Genomic DNA, 20,983 nt, shown 5'->3' with positions numbered 1-20,983 from the left:
TTGAGTTGCTGCCTTTTGAAAAAAAGTGTTCTGAACATCTTCTCCCCAAAATATTAAAATATTCAATTCTTAAGAAATGTGAAATTAATTAATCATTTAATAGACACAATTACATTTCTCTATCGCCATATGAGCAGAGGTGAATATAAATAAATCAAGATGTCGATGTTTAGGTCGCATTATGTTTGCAGGACGCTTTGTGTGAGGCTCAAAGTACTTTAAATATGCATTCAATTGCATCTAGAGTTTACAGCAAATCTGTCATCCCCCTCTTAACCTGCGCCCAACACCCTCCCCCCTCTTTTTAGGGAGGAGGAGGGGGAAAGGGAGGGGGGGGCACCTCCCACTCCTCCAGCGCAGAGACGCTCCAAACTTGTGGAGCGCACCGCGGAAACTTACTTCCCAAGACTTTCTAACACTGACTTGCTCCTGCACCGAGAGGAGGAAGAGAGCAGAAGACACACTCCGGGGCAGCCGAGAGGCAAAGTGGTGGGTGGGGATGGCGAGGAGGCGCGATGGTCCCCCCGCAGCGCGGCTCGTGTGAGGCCACGAAAAACCTGACGCTTTTCAAGGCGACCAGGGCAGAGCAGTGAAACAGAAAGAAAGCGGGAGATAAGGAATTACAAGACACGCCGCGTCACCTCGGCACCATGGTGTGTGCGCCGGGGCTCGGCTGGGTGCTCCTGAGCGCGCTCCTGCACCCGGTGGCGCCCTGGAGCGCGCGAGCAGCCGGCAGACCGAGGCAGTGCGACGCGCCGAAGTCGGTGAGTGGAACAAGTCACTTTCAAGTCAAGTGCACACGTGTGATCATTTCATCCTTTGTGAACGTTGGGAAAACAATTCATATAATTTAGTGAGAATAATTGTTTTGCAGTTAAACGGGGGCATACGAGACAGGACTGTGACTATGATATGGCTACCCTTGTGGAGGTAACACAAAAAAAAAATCAATCAGGCAATATTTTACCAAATCGAAGTCATGATATTAGAATAAAGTTGCAGTACTTACTGTAAGCATAAATAGAAAACACTTGTTCAATTTTGGGGGTGGGGGGTGGTCAACTCAAGTTGAAAATAAAGTGATATCATAAGACATAGGTAGAATAAAGTAACCTAATATTATTGAGATTTTTTTAATCGACATATTGTGAGAAATCAAGTCTTATTATAAAAAAGACGGACAATATGTTTTGGATAATGCAGGGACAAAAGTCAACATTTTTCAAGTCGCAATTAAGTGAGAAAAAAAGAGAAGTTTATGACTATTCTCACATTTGTTACATCACAAAAATCTATTTCTGAAAAAAATATATATATTGGCATCCACCCCTCACAAAATGATGACTTTACTCTTGAATCTCTTCTTTTTTTTAACCAATGTTGTAATGTGACTTTAGAAAAGTTCTATGTCTTATCATAGTAAAAAAAACAAAAAAACAGTAAAAAAAAAAAAATGGGGATGGTTGAAACTGGTACTCAACTTTTGAGCAATCACCAATACCGATACTATTAGTACTTTCAATACATTAAAAAATAAAAAAAAACAATGACAAATAATTTTAAAAAAGACCTCTACATCCATATATAGTATATTTCCTGATGATATGAAATTGCAATTTTCTATGATTTTTTTCTCTCCATGTGTTCATAAAATGCATATTTTGTATAGACGACAGTGAAATGAATTACTGTATAATAAATAATGAAAACTAATAATTTAGCGGCCAGAAAAAGTATTGATCGCAAAACAGCCACAAGAGGGCTAAGAGGGCGATACTATTATCGGCTACTGTCGTAAGTACCGATACCTTGATACAAAGCCTGGTAAAAACAAAAATGTCACTCTTACTATTAGAGCTACTACTAGTACTACCATTACTACTGTTACTAGTGTTAATAATAATGCATGCAGGTTTTCTTGTCCTTAGTGAGAAAATGTAGCGACTCTGTGGAAGTGAACGTTGTTTCCCAGGAGAACTGCAGGCGACCTCTTGTCAGTTTTAAAAACTGTTTATGTGACAAGTGCAGAGCTTGACTACATTTGGAACATTCTCGCTGATCTTCCAGCAAAGTGGGCACATTCTCGCGATGCATGACGTATTTAAAAGAAAAACAATCAAGCACAGATTCATCATATTTAGGCCAATTTTCCCACGCCCAAAAAAATGGGTGATGTCCCCTTAGTTCATTCGACTGCTATGATAAAAAAAAGATGATCCATTTCTCCAAGTGGACACAATTCATCCGAGATTATGAGCTTGAGGAGACGGTGCTTCATAACTTCACATGACTTCTAACACAGTATGCCGCACTCTGGTTTGTGTTAAGAGTAATTACCGCCATAAAAAAAAAAAAAAAACGGGGCCCAGCGCGTCAAGGCTCGGCGGTGAAGTCCAGCGCATAAACTCACCACTTTTGCATGTCTTAAAGTCTTCACTTGACTGTGCATGATCTCCTCACTGCATGACATGATGACTAATGGCACGGGATGCTGCACAAACAGAAAAAAAAAAGAAGAAAAGAAAATGAAAATGCCTTCCACTTTGTCTGAAACTGAAAATTCAATTAAAGTTCTGTTTCTGCGTCTGTGCCACAAAGCACGACGACGCTCTGGATTAAATAAAGAACCCTGGATTTATTTAGTCTGGGCGGAAACGTTGCCAGATATCGCAACATGTTCATCGCACTTAATTTCGATGACAAACAGCAAGACCCGCAAGACGATTTGACTTCCCCCAACGACAAACGCGGCATTGGCAGCGTGACATAATCGGAGCTTGAAGGAAACCTTGGTCCGATTTTTCAAGTCAACAATTTCAAAGAATAACTGGAAATCCCGGCAATGGGTTTGATCCCTCAAATGCCTGATTACGCCGTGTCTCCTAAGCCAGATGATTGTTTACGAAAGCCGAAAGTGGCCATCGTGCCAATCGCAAAATCGCAGCAGATGCACTTCTGCTGAGCACCTAACAAGAACCATATTCAAAACGCAATACGGCCTTCTGCTCATTTCATTTGCTGCAAGTCACAAACAATGCACTCTTGTCGGCAGCAGGGCCCCCCTACGGCGTCACAAATGTCACCAACCAAAGTCTCTCAGCGGGTTCCCAGTAAGCAACGGCCTCCTTTCGGCATTTTGGACTTTATGAGCTCCGCTCGGTATATTTGCACTGCAGCCTTCAAATGCTTCCAAAGAGGCTTTGGCGAGCGAGCTATACGAAGCTGGACAATAAACGGGGGTCTGTTTAACAGCCAAGAGGGCCTCCCTATAAACGCAGCGCGGGATGCGGCGTCATGTCGACTTTGCATCCCACAAATGATACCTCAGTCTTATGTAAGTTGATGAGCATGACGAGTATGCAGCGCTGTCGTCAGGGCAACATTGGAAGTCCACAAGATCATGTTGCTTGCCCTCGAAACCGTCAAATAGGACATTTATTGCATTGTGTTTGTTTTATTGAAGAATTCGTTGCTAATGTACTGAGGAATATAGCAGGATACGGTTGTTAGATTCCAGTAATGTAAACATTCCTTACTGTGCATATTAAATGACATCAGGCTGTCTATTCAAATACAATCTGAAGGGACGCAAGTAAATCCATACGAGTAATGGGTATGTCTGCAGGGGCGGAGCTATGTGGGGGGACAATGTTGGCCACTCTCACTAGCCACCATGACATCAGGGGGAAGATTTTGATGAACGTGACGACGTGGCGGAGATAATTAGTTCCACCTTACTTTTGTTTCCACACTGAGGAACGTGGATGCTCTGTCAACATCAAGGTCATTATAGTAAAAAAAATAAAATAAAATGCGCTAAAGAAATACAATGAAACAAAAAATGTTTTTAAAAAAACAAACAAAAAACGTACTGAAACTACATATTACATTTATAAAACTACTAAGACTGAATATAATTAAAGCAAAAATATTAATACCATACTGTACATGCGCTTTTAGGGTTCCTTTTTGATGCATTTATCTCGCTGTACATCTGTAGTAAGAAAGAAGGTCAGTTGTTTACTTTATTACAAAATACGAAGCAAATTTTCATTTGCACTCGACAAATACTCCTTATAATAAATACACAAACTAATGCTAAAACAAATCAAAAACTGAACTAAACATTTAAAAAAAAAATAAAAACTAACAAACGTGCTCTAAAACAAAAAGAAAAAAGTTGGTTAGCTAACGGCGTGCTAGCAACAAACAAAAGGAAGTTTGTAAACTTGGACAACAGACATGAGATGAACTAGCTTAGCGCTAGCTAGGTTGAGGCTAGTAGCAAAATAGATGGATATGAAATGGGACCAAAGAGGGGAAAAACCTACTTTTTTTCCTCAAGGTTAAAGTACTGTAAGTTACTTTAAACTAAAAAATGTCAACCTTTCTGTGTTTTGACTCGCCAGTGTGTGCTAAACGGTCATTCGGTGGCTAACAATACAAATAGCGAACATAGATGATTGGAGCAAAACATTGTTGTATTTCATCCACACTGTTTATTTTCCCGCTTCTTCCGCAGCAAAGCGACATGAACTCTTTCCTGTGGAAAGTGAAGCGCGCCCCCCCGCTACCCCCCTCCTACCTGTACGGCACCATCCACGTGCCTTACACCCGAGTGTGGGACTTCATCCCGGATGTCTCCAAGCGGGCTTTCCGCAGCAGCCACAACGTTTTCTTCGAACTGGACCTGACCGACCCGCTCACCGTCTCCAAGCTGACCAGTTGCCAGCTGCTCCCCCACGGGGAGAACCTCCAAACGCTGCTACCTCGAGACCTGTACCGCCGCCTCAAACGCCACCTGGACTACGTCAAGCACATGATGCCGTACTGGATGACGGCGGACCAGCGCGGCCGCGGCCTCTACGCCGACTACCTGTTCAACGCCATCGCCGGGAACTGGGAAAGGAAGAGGCCCATATGGGTGATGCTGATGGTCAACTCGTTGACCGAGTGGGACGTGAGGTCAAGGGGGACGCCGGTGCTGGACTTGTTTTTGGCACAGGAGGCCGAGAGGATGAGGAAAATGACGGGGGCGGTGGAGCGGGTGGAGGAGCAGTGCCACCCTCTCAATGGCCTCAACTTTTCTCAGGTAAGAAGAAGAGCTTTTACTTGACTGAAATAGCAAAAAATCTGCATAATTGACGCCCTTTGACAGGTATTGGAATTATCTCCAAAATGATTAATATTGGAGATTTTTTTGGGGGGAATATGTGAATTTGTGGGAGCCGAACCACGAGTGGGGTTCCACTGTACTTTGTTGCCACCTGTTACTAGCTTTGACGCCCTCTTGTGGCATCGTAGGACATTACAGAGAGCACAAAAACATAAAGGACATTTTTTTTTAACCAATAGCTGAGGATATGATTCACACACACAAACCCTCCCCGCCCCCCCAAAAAATCCATTTAACTCCATCTAATTCATATACTGTCTCTCAGATCGGTTGTAATTAGGCCTCTTGAAATGTCACTATATAATTCTTAGGCCATTTTGAGGGCTTTCCCATCCTCAAAAACACACTTTCGTAACAATGTTCATTCTAGTGAACATTTACATTTAAAGGGAAAGTTAACCCTCCCCCAAAATTATTGACAATAATATGTTCTATGCAGCCCCACTAGTCTAAATACGGTATTCTGGTTAATAGTGCCGTAAGTGTTAAGCAGCAGAATTCAGCAGTTTTTATCAATATCAGAAGGCGGCCATTTTGCAACTTACTGTCGAGTGAAAATGACATCACAGTTGCTCAGGTCTCAGGCAGCCAATCACAGCTCAACTTCAGAAAACAGGTGAGCTGTGATTGCCTGAGCACTGAGCAACTGTGATGTCATCTTCAGTCGACAGCAAGTGGCAGAATGGCCTGAGATGGATAAAAAAAAAAAGGGCTGGATTTTGTTGCATAACTCATATCCAACAAATTTAATATTAATCAGAATGTCATGTTTAGACTTATAACATATTATTGTCATGAAATGTTGAAGGTTGACTTCCCATTTAAACGCTATGAGCCCTAAAAATCACACCCAAGAAATCGTTGAGTATTTCGCCTTTCACTCTTGAAATACAATTTGGCACGTTGGTTTAACACAAAAAAAAAAAATCTCAGAACATATGCGTAAAAGGTGCAGTAAGTCCGCCATTTTAGGATCAGTTTGGCACTTTCCAGAACTCCTTCAAAGACAAACTCATCCGATTTCAACATATACTCGACCGATGGGCAAAACTAAATAGTGAACGATTTTACCTAACATGGAGGTCAGCTTTGCAATGACACGTCCGACCTTTAGGGGGCATGAGAAGCTACATACAAGCCTAGCATGAGCGCCGCAATCCAAAGCAGAAATCCAGCGCCTGAATGCCTTTCCCAAAGAAACATGGGAGAAGAAAACATTAGGAGGGGAAAAAGTGATTAAAACATCTCTCTAGGTGACATCTTTACGGTTATGGATCTCCCCGCGTGTGTGTCGACAAACCCAGTGTGCAGAGAGTGTCAGGCTGACCAATGTCAGCGCGGGACAGATTGGACAAGGTGAAAAGAGCACAACGCTCTCGCTTGCGTTAAAGCGGACAGGAGTTGTGATGAACAACCACAAGATGACTGGAACCAAACCCATGAGCAGAACATCAATCTTCAAGTCATCGTTTTGGGAGGAACAAATTAAGGGCGAGTGCTTCAAATTAAATAATGAGCCACGCTAATCCAAAACGATTCCTCTTGTGGGAGGTCCCATAAAAATCAGCAATGATCCTTGACAGCATGAGGAAGACGCTTTGCTTGAATTTATGCTCGCCTTTGCTCTTTGATCTCCAGTGGAGGAGAAATATTTCAGTCATGCAAGAACTCCCCGCTCGACACATGCGCGCAAACACAACTGAATATATAGGCGCTCGAGCCTCCGCGTGATAGGTCAAAGGGGGCCCCGCAAGCTAATTTTAGCAACAAATGCGCTCCTAGCATCTTCACTTTCATTAGAAGCTCCTAACGACGCTGCCACGGTGGCACTGTATGTCTGTCCCTTACGTTCCAGGAAGCTTTGCGGCTCCCTAAATAAACTGAGCGGAACACGTCTGCGTGGAAAAAGATGCAGTTGGGATGGCTTTGCAATTTGTATGGTTTAGATAATTAATTTAGAGCTGTATTAATACAAGCGTCCTCATACAGTGGAACACTGGGCAAATTGAGGGAAAAATTTGTCTGTTACAGCCAATTGCACTTTTTTTTCATGGCCTAAAAATTCCAATGCGGAACCAAATTTTTGTAAATAAATATATTTAACCCCCCCCACACAAAAAATAGCTGTACTGTACCAGAAATAACATTGAGTAAAAACAAAAGCCATATGAATAGGTCAATATGAGCGATGAGATGACATTTGAAGGCACCCTCTAACATACTAACATGGCTGCCACGTACTGTACTGTATACTGTATAATATATAATATATAATATACAATATACACTGCTTTTGATGGAAAAGTCGCCCCTACCAACATGGCCGCCAAGTTGGCGCATATTTTAGCCTGCTCTAGTCTACTGTAAGTTTGTTTATCAATGACAAGACAGGAGCACAACTCGACCAATTCTGGAACTAAAAGACTTAAACAACTACTTTAGAAGAGGCGTTACGAGTGGACAGGACACTATTTTCTGTCCGTTGAATCCAGGGTTCCGCTGTATACACAGCTTGGACAAAAATATTGGGACACCTACAGGAAGAGAAAATGCAAGAAAATATGGTAGTAGTAGGGCCGTGTGGTGCCCAAGTGGTTTTCACATCTGACTTCCAGTTCTGAGATTCAGGGTTCGAATCTCTGTTCTGGCCTTCCCGTACAGAGTTTGCATGTTCTTGCCAAAAGTCATCTGAAATAGCCTCGAGCTCACCTGCGACCTAAATGAGGACAAGCGGCATAGAAAATGGATGTAAACGACTTTCAAGTTTGTAAGACTTCTGTTCCTCCATGCCACGCCCCAAACTGCTGACACCAATTTAAAAGCACACAATTGTCCGAAATGTCTTGAAGAATTTAATTTTAGGAGGAACTAGTGCATTGAGCCAAACCCTGATTGTTGAAATAACAGATTAAGAAGCACGTCTCAATACTTTTGTCTATACATTGTGTCATATGTCATACGTTGACAGGTTTTGGCAATGAAATCCCAGGAACAACAATTTAATGACATTGAAGGCAAGGTTGGAGTTATTACCTTAGCTCAATGTGAACTATGTAGACATGTGCATGTAGGGATCCAATAGTTTGTAATGTACTCCTTATGTACACTTGACTTAGCGTTTGGTACCTTTTTGGGCCTAGAAAATGGGACTTGATCCCCATTTCTGTCAGACGTTCAAATGTTTCATTGCCCCGGGGCATATTATTGATGTTCCCTCAGCTTCCAATCTCATTTCCAAATATGTATGAGCGAGCCCATCTGACATGGAAACCATTATTGTCAATTATAAAAATGAGTGATTTAATCCGAACACTATGGTTGATTGTCTCGCTGTACAGCTTGACTGTAAGAGCGGCGAGGTCGGACGGATACGTAGACGGTAGATGTGAAGGCGGTGGGCGGGAACCGGAGGGAAGTCAAGCGTGAAGGAGACCGACTGCGCTTGTGTGGTCACTGCTCGAGCTCATCTGAAACATGAGCCATGTTAAAAAGGGAAATCCGCGTTGGGAACGCTTCCAAACCCTGCCGGCCAACATGCTATTTGTTACCAATAAAGGCAGCTTACAATATCCTGTAGCTGACTTTTGCGAGTGGTAATTCATCATCCGTAAGCACCTGGTCTCCGCTGAGGGACTGGTGAGCTCAGAGGAAGTCGTTTTCTCCTCGACAGCCCCGCTTGTAGCGGCGATAGCGCTAATAGCGGCTAAACGTTGTTGCACCAAAGCCATCATTGTGCGCTAATGACAGCTTCAGTCTGCACGGGACCCGAGATCACAGCGAGGTGTGGCTGCCTCATCACGCAGGAGCGACTGCAGAGAATGTGGAAACAATGGCCGGTCACGGCGCATGCTTCTTGTCTAGTTGTGTTGACGCTGATGTAGCTTGGCAGTCGGGTTCTGCGGTCAGCTGTGAAGCTTAATACGTGTAGCGCACACTGGCGAAAGCTAAAAGCTTGTTTAAGGGTGCGAGCTGCACGACCACAAAATGTGATCTTTGAAGTACCCCTTGACGTCGGCTCCATTACATACACGACAGGGCATTAATACACACAAAAGGAGATTCACCAGCAAGGAGCGCATGCAGGCAAGTGGAAGCCATACAAGCCAAAATGGAATACAGAGTAGACCCTTGCATACTCGTGGTTTGGCACTCGTGGATTTATTTACCTTTAGGATTTTTTTCTCCAATAATTTTTTACAATATATTAAATTCAGTTTTTGTTTGTTTTGAGGGGCAACACGTTTTTCGTAAAAATGACCCTAAATAATAATAATATAAAATAAATATTATATAAAAGGTATACTTTAGCGTGTAGTATGCTAAAGGCTACTTTTTAGCTTAAAATGGCTTACTTTAACCAGGATCACTCTCCGCATTGTGGCCAAAGGCAGAAGATAGGTCGGTTATGGCGCCGATTGGTGTCGTAAAAAATAAATCGCCACACCGGAGGGGATCAGCGGCATCCTAAAACTAAACTGAGGAGACGTTCTCTACGCGTGACGGTGTGAGAGAGAGGCTAACGACAGAGGTGTTGATATACACTACCGACACTTTTGACCCCAAAATTTTGGCTTCCGATTGGTCTATTGACGTTTGTTCGAGTAGCGTAACACGTAATAATCACAGATATTGTATATGCCGGCACGCTGTAGCATCCCGGCATACCTATGCGGTGGCCATGTTGGCAGTGGCGACGTCCTCTCAAAGGCAATGCATGGACATTACAAATGAGTCGTAAATCGCTCGTTCTCAACTGATTTTCTTGAGGTCTTGATATTTTTTTTGATATTTTTTTTGATATTTCTTGATATTTTTACCAGTTCCTTTGTAGTAATTGTACGGCATCGTATACAACCGTCTGCAGCATGTTGTACCAGCATCCTCTAATTTGTCCAGTTGACGACTGTTAGCTTAGCGTCATCGTAGGATGGAAAGTTGTGATCATTCTCTTATTAATTATGCCAAAACTCCATTTGTGAAATGAGGGTCAGTTTGACTCACTTTGATATGCAGGGTCATATACGTCCACTTGAACCTTTGTTATTGCCTAAAATGAAGAGAATGTTATGGTGATGGCCAAAAGGACAAAATCCAGCTCAGATATCTCCAAGGTGGCTTCAGTCTGTGGGCCTCTTAGCAAATAAACACCCTTATTTATTATTTTCACTGGGTCACGTTGCAAGCTGAGCCCACGGGCTTGTGTCGGAGAAAAAAAAAAAATGGCATCATATCTGTGGCGCCTGACTCCTGGGCAGAGGGGGTGCAGGGGTCACGTGGGAGGCGGCGTGGGAGTCAGAGGGGCAGCAGAGCGCTAAGGAGACCGGCAGTCTGCCGGGGTCAGTCTGGGCAGCGGAGCATGGAGGCCAACCTTTGAGCAAGTTTTATACACCAGTTGGGGACTTGAAAGACGCGGCTAATTGTTTTCGGCGCACGTACGAGGACTGTGGAGGAGGTGACGGCAGGGGGTGTCGGCCTGCTGGTAAGGCGGAGCTCGGCTTACAGCTTCAGTGGAGCGTTGGCTTCCATCAGGTGTACCTAATGAAATGTCCGGTGAACCCACAGAGAAAAAAAACAATTCCGCGTCTGAACGCCTTCTTCCCCTCACTCCATCATTCTGTCTGACATATCCCGAGGCTGCTGTTGCCCCGCTGCTCACCCGCTCATCATTTGCAAAGGTACACACACGTTGGAAAATGACTAAGGAGGAGAATAGATTTAAAGCGGGACGTCTGAGGGTGTTTCCCATCCGAGCTGTTATTACCTGCGCAAATATGTGGAAAAACCGAAAGGCGGCGCGGATCAACCCGCTCGCGCCGGCAGGAAGACGACGGCGGCCCCACTGTTGCGCTAATGACTTAATAGGCCCCCCTTAATGACCAAATAGCCCGCTGCCATCCAGAAGCACTCAGACAATTACATGCTGGCCAGGACTCTGCATGCTGGCTGTGAGATGGAGATGCAGCGTAAACGCTAGACATGTTTTGTAGGAAAACATGAGATAAAAGAGGAAAACACAGTGAAAGCCAGAAAGGTGAAATAGTCCCTTTAGAGTGTCATTTATCAAAAGTTCAAAGAGCTAAACAGACCAATTACTACAAAAATCGGGAGAAAATGGATATTTGTTTTCTTATAATAATCCTAAATCTTAGTGAAGCGGCAGCAAAACAGCCCATAATTCCGAGAGACTTGTTATTGATTTTATTTCCATTAAAAATATGCAACCCTGAATTCTAATGAGAATCATTTTCTATGCTTGCAGAGGCCTTGGATTTCCCTCAGGATTAATAACATAGCGATCCATCATCGTACGCGGTATTTCTGGTTTTCCCATTAAGGTGACACATCAGCGGCGAGAAGTTGTTTTGGGATGGAAGGCCAGGTAGTTTTCCAGAAGGGCCGAACGAGGTTAATCTCAGGTTGTCTGGGCCACGGGCTGATTGATCACAGGCTGGAATGCGACTGACTGATTTCCTCCGAGACCCGCTTGGCCCCTCTGGAATGCTGCTGTCTTCTGGGATGTCACTGGTTTATAACTTTAGTAGTTCATGTTTAGTTTAAGCAGGATAGTAGCTTTGATGTGCGTGCGTATTTGTGATGAGCAGACGCATTTTCACCAGTCAAATGTGTTTTTTTCTTTCAATGCAAAAAGAACCTCGGAATTGGAACAGTTTGGTGGTTGAACCGAATGGAAATACGCCTCAAATAGTGACTTTACATCATCCGCAAGTGGATATCTTCTTTGGAGTTTCATGGCTGATAATCGGTCTATCCCTACTAAAAATATGTTAAGAGGTTTATGGTGGTAAAAAAAAAAATACAATCCAAAGTTAGATTCAGTCTATTTTGACTATTTGTAATTAAAGGGGAAGTCAACCGAAAAAAAATATTTTTGACAAAAATATTTTCTATGCAGCTCCACTAGTCTAAATACAGACGCTCCCCACCTTACGAATGAGTTACGTTCCGGGCGATCGTTCGTAAGGTGAATTTGTTCGTAAGTTGCTTCAGTGCTATATTTTGTATTATAATTTATGTTTAAAGCCTATATAAGTATATTGAAGGTTTATATAAGTATGTTTAAGGCTTGTACAAGTAACCTGCATTGGTTTGTACTGAAAAAAACTTTTAATAAAATGGAGAGAATACGTATAGTACTGTACTGTACTACGTATGTTAGAGAGAGAGAGCGAGACGCACACACACAGTATGTACATGTACGTAATAAGATAAATAAAATGAAGTTTAACTTACTTTTGGAAGATGTACTCGATGCTTAAGGAGATGATGGAGGAGGAGGAAGAGGAGGATTTTATATCATGAGAGATTCTTCGTCGTCGCTGGAATCGGCTTCAAAAGTTATTTCCTGCTTCATGGGGACCGGCGTTTCTTCCTCCTCCTCCTCGCCACGTTGCTCAGCCTCCAATGAGCTCTCACAGCGCCAATCGTCGGTATTAGTGGCGGAAAGAAGCACTACACGCAATACAAAATCTAACTTACAGCATTTCTTTCCGAACATTTTTCGACATACTGTATGCGAAGACATGTTCGTATGTACCGTTGTTCGTAACTCGAATGTTCGTAAGTAAGGGAGCGTCTGTATGGCATTCTGGGTAATATTGTGTTAGTGGAATATGATTTAAGCAGCAAAGCCCAGCCGTTTTTAGCATGTATCATTTTGCCACTTGTTGTTGACTGAAGATGACATCAATGTTGTTCAAGTCTCAGGTAACAACCAATCACAGCACAGCTTTAGGAAACAGGGTGAGCTGTGATTGGTCGTTGCCTGAGCCATCTTCAGTCCACAGCAAGTGGCAAAATGGCCGCCACCTGAGATGAATAAAAAACGGCTGGATTTTGTGTCATAACTCATATTATTATCAGAATGTCATGTTTAGTCTAATGAGGTCACATATAACATATTATTGTCAAGAAATGTTTAAAGTTTACTTCCACTTTAATAGAAAATGCAAACAAAACAAACAATGAATAGTGAGTTCAGAGGTCAGGCACGCTATTTATTGTGGTGGTTTCACATTAGACGTTGGCCTGCACTCGCCCCAGAAAATGCGTGTACAGACCAGGTGGAGCAAAAAAGATTTCCAGTATGCTTAGGCATGCAACTTTCCATGTTGGACACATGTTGCTCCCACATGAACTCAGCGTCCTGGCCTGCGCATACTAACACGGCCCTCCCTCACTCACTCACTCACTCACACACTGACCAGCAGTCATAAATAAGTGCCAGTAGAGAGACTGTATGTGTGTGTGTGTGTGTGTGCATGTGAGGCAGGCTTGTCGAGGATTAAGTGGAATTAGCGAAGCCCTCTCACTGAACCCACTTCTAATGTGACCCAAGCATCTCCCGTGCCCCCTTCGCCGCGTCCCCATTATACACAAGTCAGTGGAGCGCTTCAGCAACATGTTGCTCACCTCTCGACATCATTTGCACGCCCGTGTACTGGCACCCTTCTTGCATCACACCTTTTATTTTTAGCTCCTTGGAGGAAGCGGTAGGTCAGTAATTAGAGACAGTTCCCGTATGGCTTGAAAAGATCGGCATTTTCACTAGATGGAATTATTGGGCCGTTACTGGAAATAGCAAAAGATTCAAAATGATGGGAAAACTTTATTAATAGGTTTGTAAATCTATCACAGTGGCACAATTGTCATATAGATATACCAAAATTAGAAACTGATAGTAAGATACAAAATAATGAATCAAAAAGGGCTGACTTCTTTCATATCATCTTGAGACTAAAATGTTCCCCAATTGGCGATTTGCATAAAGTTTTGAAACTGAAGAGGCCTTTTTTTTTTTTTTTAATATAGTTGACTTTAAGTCAACCATTGTGGTTATTTCATACTTGTTCGGTTATATAGCAGAACATTTATACTGTATATTGTTCTTGGCTCATAAAAGCACATAGTGGAACGTTTTATTGGCAATTCATAAATGCTCTATTTCTTTCAGTCTTTCCTGTAAATAATTAAGTTGAGTGACACCAAATACACTGTTTGAAGTGAAAATGTGATAGCCGGTGATGCAAAGTGATGAAATTCATCAGCACAGGTTTTTGGTATTTTCTATAACGCTTGCCCTCATTATTCTGAGTCTGAATCAACTTGGTGCATGTTTTCGTAATGTAGGAAACCAGAAACAGAGGCAGTTTTTTGGCAACATTTGCAGCCGGTTTCCTACTTGGCGTCGTGCCATGTAAGGAAGCTTGGGCCGCCACTTGCCTGAGTTGTCAAAGAAATCCCAAGTTTCAAAAGTTTCGACGAGTTTGAATGTTTGTTTGTGCCCTGAAGAAAATGAGGAGGAAGCAATTGCACCATCACACCTCAGTTGACATCCTACTGCGTTTCCCAAGGAATAGATGACACCTGACATTGCGTAACCAACAGCGTCTTGGGGGTGGGTACTCCTTAACACACTGCCGGTTGCAAAAACTGATCCAAAGCAGAAGCCGGCCATCTTTTTTGCCCGTTGATCGCTCCGAGGGGAAGCGGGTGAGAACGTTCAGAAGTCCGCTTCAACCTTTGAAATTCCCAGGACTTTCTCTAAGCCTAATTGACTGAATGGGGCGGTTGCTTACGTCGTTGGCCTCCAGATGACCCCCCCCCCCCCCTTATCCCTTTTGCTCTACCCACAGTAGCCCCCTTAACTCACCCTCCCAAGCAGCTCAACGCGCAACGACACCGACCTGAGCCAATTAGTCCGTGCGGATGACGTTTAATAGGATAAGCGGTTGGGAAACATATCTAGCGTGAGATATTTGATGAAGGTTAACCATAACAGGAACAGGAACAGGAAGTAAATGGCAAATGGTACTCGTGATCAGCATCAGGAGCAACCGGGGGTTCAGTAACTTGCTCGAGGATACTTCGACATGGTCACAATGGCATTGAATCGAACCCAACACCTCTGGGTTGGGAGACGACCACTCTACCACTGAGTCACGCCACCTCCTGTTGACTGAATGAACATGGGCAGCCTGCGTTTGACCTCAAACCTCAAAACGCAGTATGTTGGTACCGTCATCAACCAGGACCCGGTCTATATACAACCAAAGAGATATCACAGTGAGGCCTCATTGCTTTCTCATGTATTCAAAGTTGAATTTAAGACCCTCTTCCCCGCACTTACGTCAGGCTCAATTTCACCTGTCAGTTGGCGGGGCGGCTTTTCTAGCACTGGAACAGTTTAGACGTAACATCGCACACATGGCAGAGTTTACGGAGCGCAAATGAGACGAGGAATCAAATGTACTTAGTGAGTCGTCTCAGCCTTCCGGGAAGGACGGGGCGAGAGGAACAAGATGAGAAAGATGAGACAATGGGCCGTGAGACTCTCGGTGGGTGGCTCACCTCTCGTCTTTCGTCGTCTAGCGACTCGTCCTGGTGGACTACGTCAGTGGCTCCCAACATTTTTTGTATTAGGGGCCTGTCTCAATTTTCTTCTACAGACTGATTAAAAGAAGATTATTCTTTCTTTGTGGCCTGGTATAAAATTGTCTTCATGTCAGTACTGTTTGGCAGTGGCAGGATTTGAATTTGGTACTTGGATCTTGCGTGGGGATTTACCAGTCTCACCTCTTGATACCACCACTAGTAAAAAAAAGATTTTTCTCATTTAGCACTAGTTTGACTGTTTGACAGATTTTAGTTTTAGCAAGCAGAGTCTAGGGCAGGGGTGGGCAATCTCGGTCCTCGAGGGCCGAAGTCCTGCAGGTTTTGGAGGTTTCTCACTTCCAACGCAAGCTGATTCCAATCAACAGGATCGTTATCAGGCTTATGCAGAGCTTGCTGATGAGCTGATTATATATCAGCTGTGTTGGAGAAGGGCAACATGCAAAACCTGCAGGACTCCGGCCCTCGATGCCCACCTCTGGTCTAGGGACTCTGATGTAGGTTCTCCTATGTCTGGGGTTGAAGTCATTGAGTTGGTTAAAAAACTTCTCGGGGGCAAAGCCCCAGGACTGGATGAGATCCACCTAGAGTTTCAAATTGAATGAAGTGGGGCTGCCCTGATTGACCATTGTGTGGACTTCGGGGACAGTGCATCTGGATTGGCCCATCAGGGGGGGTAGTCCTCGTTTCTGGAGAGGTAGGTCCATCAGGAAGGCCAATCTCAGATTCAGTAGCAGCAACGTGGTTTTTGTTTGGGGTGTTCACACAACCAGTCTACATGTGTTCTGTGGACTTGGAGAAGTCAAACATGTCCTCTTTTGGAGTTCATGATACCGAAACCCTGATACGGGCTGTTTGGTCACTGTACCACAATCTCAAGAATTTGGTCCGCAGATTTGATTCCAGTGAGGGTTAGACTCCGCCAAGGTTGCCCGTTGTCATCCATTCTGTTTATAACCTTTATTGACACAATTTCTAGGCACAGTTGAGGAGTTGGCGGCCTCAGTATTGTATCTGCTTTTTGTAGATAATAAGATCCTGTTCCAATCTCCAACTCTCACTGGACTCTCTTCACTTAAGTGCAGCGCTACAGTCCACAGCCCAGGGTTTGAAAGCCACCGCACCACGTGACCGAGTGTGCGATTGGCCCGTGGTTGGCGGCAAAGTTGTGCAAACAGATTAGCGGGGAAACATGTCAGCGTACGGGGGCCCCCGCCAGATGAATGCGCGCGCTGTGCTGCTCACACACGTGGGATTGTGCGCTCCTGATGGGGCGTAAGGCGCGTGAATGACGAGCAGGTGGAGGGGGAGCTTAGATCGTGTGCTGTCTTCGAATAAAGACGTGTCTATTAATACGCAGATTTTAATAGAGGAGAGTAAATCACGTGGCGCTCATATTCCGCAGCGTCTGCGGTTTGCGGCCTTCGGACAGGCAAGAAATCACAAAGTGGAAGTTATGCGCAAAAGGTCTCTGACTGAACGTTAAATTGCGCCCCTGTGCTGTGGAAATGACACTCAGCAGCCATTTTGTTAGGTACACCTGCATAATGTAACGTAATGCCGATCGGCAGCGCCGGGGCCCCGAATTCCTCCTTTTTTATGAAGGGGCTTTTGTTGACGCTGCCAAAAGTGGTAATAATTCTACTTGATGTTCATTAGCGAGGGCCGAGTGGGTGGCTGGCCGTATGGAGTAGAATTTTATGGAGAGGTGTTTCAAGTATGCTGCCAACCTCCCGTAAGAAAAATAGAAGCCCTGCTCAGGTCACTCCAGACTATACTGCTGCAATAAAAATATGAATTTATATTGACTTAATCAACTATCAAAACTGTTCTCAGCTATGTTGGCCCAGACAGATGCTGCATTTGAGACGGCTGGGAAATTCCGACCTCAAAGCGTTCCACTCAACAAAATGGCTGACGACTTCATGAATAGGTCGTTTGACTGTTGACAGTGGTTACAAACGAGTCATAATTAATCTTTTTTTTTTTTTTTACATACATTTGACCTAATAACAACAAGATCGTATAGCAATATATCCACACACATATTTCCATGCAAAAAGACTTACTAGGCAATATTTAAACACAGATAATTATAGTTTATGTTGTCTTTTAGGCTTTTTGGGCTTTTGCAGTTTGGTCTGTTCCGGACTAATGCGCTTAAATTACATTTGATACTACAGTACTTTACATAGTACAAAGAAGTATGGAAAATAAATATACAGTCATAATATAGTAATATAGGTACAGAAAAATATATAACTGAGGATACATTTGTATTTTTTAAGAAATTATAATTTTGCAAAAAATAAAATAAAAAAATGAAATGAATGCCAATACATGAGCCCCTCAACATTTTCTGACTTCCCAGTTTTGTGGAATGTGGGTGAGATGCTCGGCCCCGTGAGGATTCCTGGTGCACAGCTGAGTAGACTGAGAATCCAAGAGCAGCATATCAATCTAACCATCATTGCGTTGAGTTGAACTTGGCTGCGCACACATGCTTATTCCTTCTCGATGCATATGTCAAGTCACTGTGCCAGACCACCCGTGCTACGGTCGAGGCAGCGTCCCATTATGAAGCTGTATTTTATCATTCATTCCTCACTCGACATTATATGCGAATTTCATTGCCAGTGGGTGTCGGGTTTTTATTATTTATTATGATTGAAAAAAATAACTGAGTTGTACATTTCTGACTAAACGGTCCTATTTGAGAGAAAATCCTGAGAAAATTTTAAATTTTTCAAGAAAAAGGTTTTTTATTTTGGGGGCGAAAAAAAGTTGAAAATGTTGCATAATTGCGGGAAAAAATATATTGGAGAAAAAATTTTTTTTAGAAAAATTTATACATTTTGAGAATGACTCATGACACTAAAGTCTTATATTAAAAAAAGTTATATTATTTAGATTAAAGTTATAATATTTTAGTCAAGTTTCTTCAAGATAACAATGTAGAGAATCTTGTCAAGCCTTCCTTTAGTGTTGGTTTGCAAAATAATGAAATCGTATTTTGTCACGTCAACATCTGATTATCATCAGTATCAGGACTTGGATTTTATATACTGTATTAGCACTAACATCTTGCCTTTGTGCTGAAGTGTGAATCTGGAACAAATCACAGGTTTTCCATAGAATTCTTTGTGCGCCCTTTGTTGATTGTCAAAGGTAATGGTTTCAACACGTAAGGAGACACAAGGCCTCGGCGAGTGTGCCGCTGTTCTGTTGACAGGCAAAAAAAAAAAAAAAAAAAAACTATTTTTGAAAGTGATTGCATATAGGGGCCAAGTGTTGGAGTGGAAAAACTACAGTTTGTCAACTTGCCAGTAAACAGAAAGGAGTGAAAAAAATGAAGGTCACACACTTAGGTGGACGTCTTTGTCAAAAAAACGAGAGGTTGCATAAAGAAGACACACGGAATGCAGCATACAAGGTCTGGCTGGCACACGAGCTGCTGTCTTAGACTTTCGCTATACATTGAGCCGTCTCCAGACCACAAACACACAGTTACTTGGAACAGGGAGGAACTAAAACAACCTTGGGCAAAGAGCCACTTGCTGCTTCACCAAGTCTGTAACAGGGATGAGTACATTATTATCTGAGGACATTGTTCATTTCCATTTCAACTGATAGCAGCATGCCATGTTTAAGTGGAGAACGTCTGGATGACTTAATAATGCTCGCTAACAGCTAACAAATTCATTGCGATGAAGAGATACAGGACATAATGATGGCGTTAACTCATTGTTTGTGTTGTGATGATGATGATGATGATGATATTTTGACATAGGCGTAGTCGATTCGCTGAAAGTAGCTGTTTAACACTCTTGTTATGTTGTGGGTCAAATTGAGCATATCCCGGGTCAAACTGATCCAATAAATATCTATATTTTTTATATGAAACTACACATTGACAGACTATAAGAAATTGTTAATGTCAACATATGTACAATGAAAATGGTTAACAATAAGCTATAAATCATGTTTATTGGGTTGTTTTGGAATATTAAACATTCCGGGTCGAAATGACTCATTTTAAAGGTGAAGAATCACAAATTAGGAGTTTTTTTTTTTTTTTTTTTTGCAACAAAACCTCATCAAAGCACATTTATAATGATTCATTTTGGCATGATTTCTATTAAAATGGTTACTTTTGTTTACCGGAATGCTTTTGGAACATTAAACAAAAGCCAATCAAACTCATTCTAAAGTTGAAGAACTACAAATGAGCAGTTTTCCGCGATTAAACTTCTCATTAACATACATTTTAACTGGTTCATTTGGACATATTTGCATTGAAAACGGTCATTCATGGGTTATAATTCATTATCGGACATTAAACATAGCCAGCGTCAAAACGACCCATTTCAAAGTTAAAGAACTACAAATAAACTTGCTAAAAAATGGTTCATTTGAAATTTTGCAACCTAAGCAGTTAATGTTTGTCGTAGCATATTTTCATCATTAAACGTAGCTTGCTGTTGCTGACAAACCTGCCTAACAGGAGGGTTAAGACAATTTAGTTAGCGTAAATGCATCACCAGCACTGTGTCCAGCGGACAACATTTTCTTTTGACTGCAATTCCATTTTTCTCAAAGCTGAGACGTAGGACGACTCACTCACAGCGGTAATTGCCTTCATTGCTCTCTCAACACACATACAAGTGTAGATTTATAGGCTGTTGAGAAATGAAGTCCGACCAAAAGCCTGAAGTGAAGTATAAGATCAATGACAAAAAATCTGACACATTTGCACTCTTGGTTTGTTATTGCTAGTGTTGGACTGACACTTCAAAAGTTTGATGGTCCCCACCAGTGAGATGATTTTCATTTTCCGACATTTTTTACATCTGGCGATAGATAGATCACATGGCTTCCATTTTTTACTTTTCATACCGTGTCCTCACACTTGGCAAATGACGGGCAACTGTAAATGATGCACAAGCGACTGTACATGGGCTAAAAATAGATTTAGCAGCATACTGAGTTTGCGTGTGTGATTATTTGGGAGTGTTCCGACACCCACGCTGCACGTCGCTGATTATATTTGTGCTCTGTTGCCAAGGCAGCAAGTTGTGTCAGATTCATTGCAATAACTCCCGGGGGGGAAAAAAAAGTCTCAAGAGTTGGGAGTATTTTCCCTGAAGAAAAATCAGTTAAGCCGTGAAGACAGACAAAATGCATTAGAGCAAAAATAATCTTACCCTCAATCTGGCTGCTGTTTGCTTCCAAACGACTTGCTCTGACCCAAACAAATTCTGAACGTTGCCCTTGGAAACCGAGACAAGAGACAAAAAAAAAAAAAAAGATGATTAGGAGGGGAAAGAATGAGGGGGGAGAAAGATGGAAGAAAATATCACATTGGCTAGTGAAAAAAGAGAGAAAAACACAGCCAAG

General features: G+C 42.7%; 2 protein-coding genes across 3 annotated transcripts in view; one reads left to right on the top strand and one right to left on the bottom strand.

The window, feature by feature from the left end:
- Positions 1 to 20,983, bottom strand: part of LOC144062691 (uncharacterized) — a 161,971-nt gene that overhangs the window by 8,099 nt on the left and 132,889 nt on the right. Inside the window, exons 5-6 of one of the 2 annotated variants that reach the window (XM_077584323.1) lie at positions 20,791 to 20,856; positions 2,411 to 2,491 (exon numbers count right to left, since the gene is read on the bottom strand). In XM_077584323.1, the coding sequence (XP_077440449.1) occupies positions 2,411 to 2,491; positions 20,791 to 20,856 (147 nt within the window). The remainder of the gene's footprint in view (positions 1 to 2,410; positions 2,492 to 20,790; positions 20,857 to 20,983) is intronic. The other variant, XR_013296437.1, reaches the window with a different exon arrangement.
- The window catches only part of trabd2b (TraB domain containing 2B), a 56,920-nt gene continuing 36,355 nt past the window's right edge, over positions 419 to 20,983 (top strand). Inside the window, exons 1-2 of the mRNA XM_077584321.1 lie at positions 419 to 764; positions 4,523 to 5,092. Of these exons, the coding sequence (XP_077440447.1) occupies positions 651 to 764; positions 4,523 to 5,092 (684 nt within the window). The 5' untranslated portion in view covers positions 419 to 650. The remainder of the gene's footprint in view (positions 765 to 4,522; positions 5,093 to 20,983) is intronic.

The sequence above is a fragment of the Vanacampus margaritifer genome, chromosome 13, assembly GCF_051991255.1.
Source record: "Vanacampus margaritifer isolate UIUO_Vmar chromosome 13, RoL_Vmar_1.0, whole genome shotgun sequence".
NCBI lineage: Eukaryota > Metazoa > Chordata > Actinopteri > Syngnathiformes > Syngnathidae > Vanacampus > Vanacampus margaritifer.
Note: the sequence above shows the minus strand (reverse complement) of the source record. Positions and strands in the feature narration are given on the sequence as shown.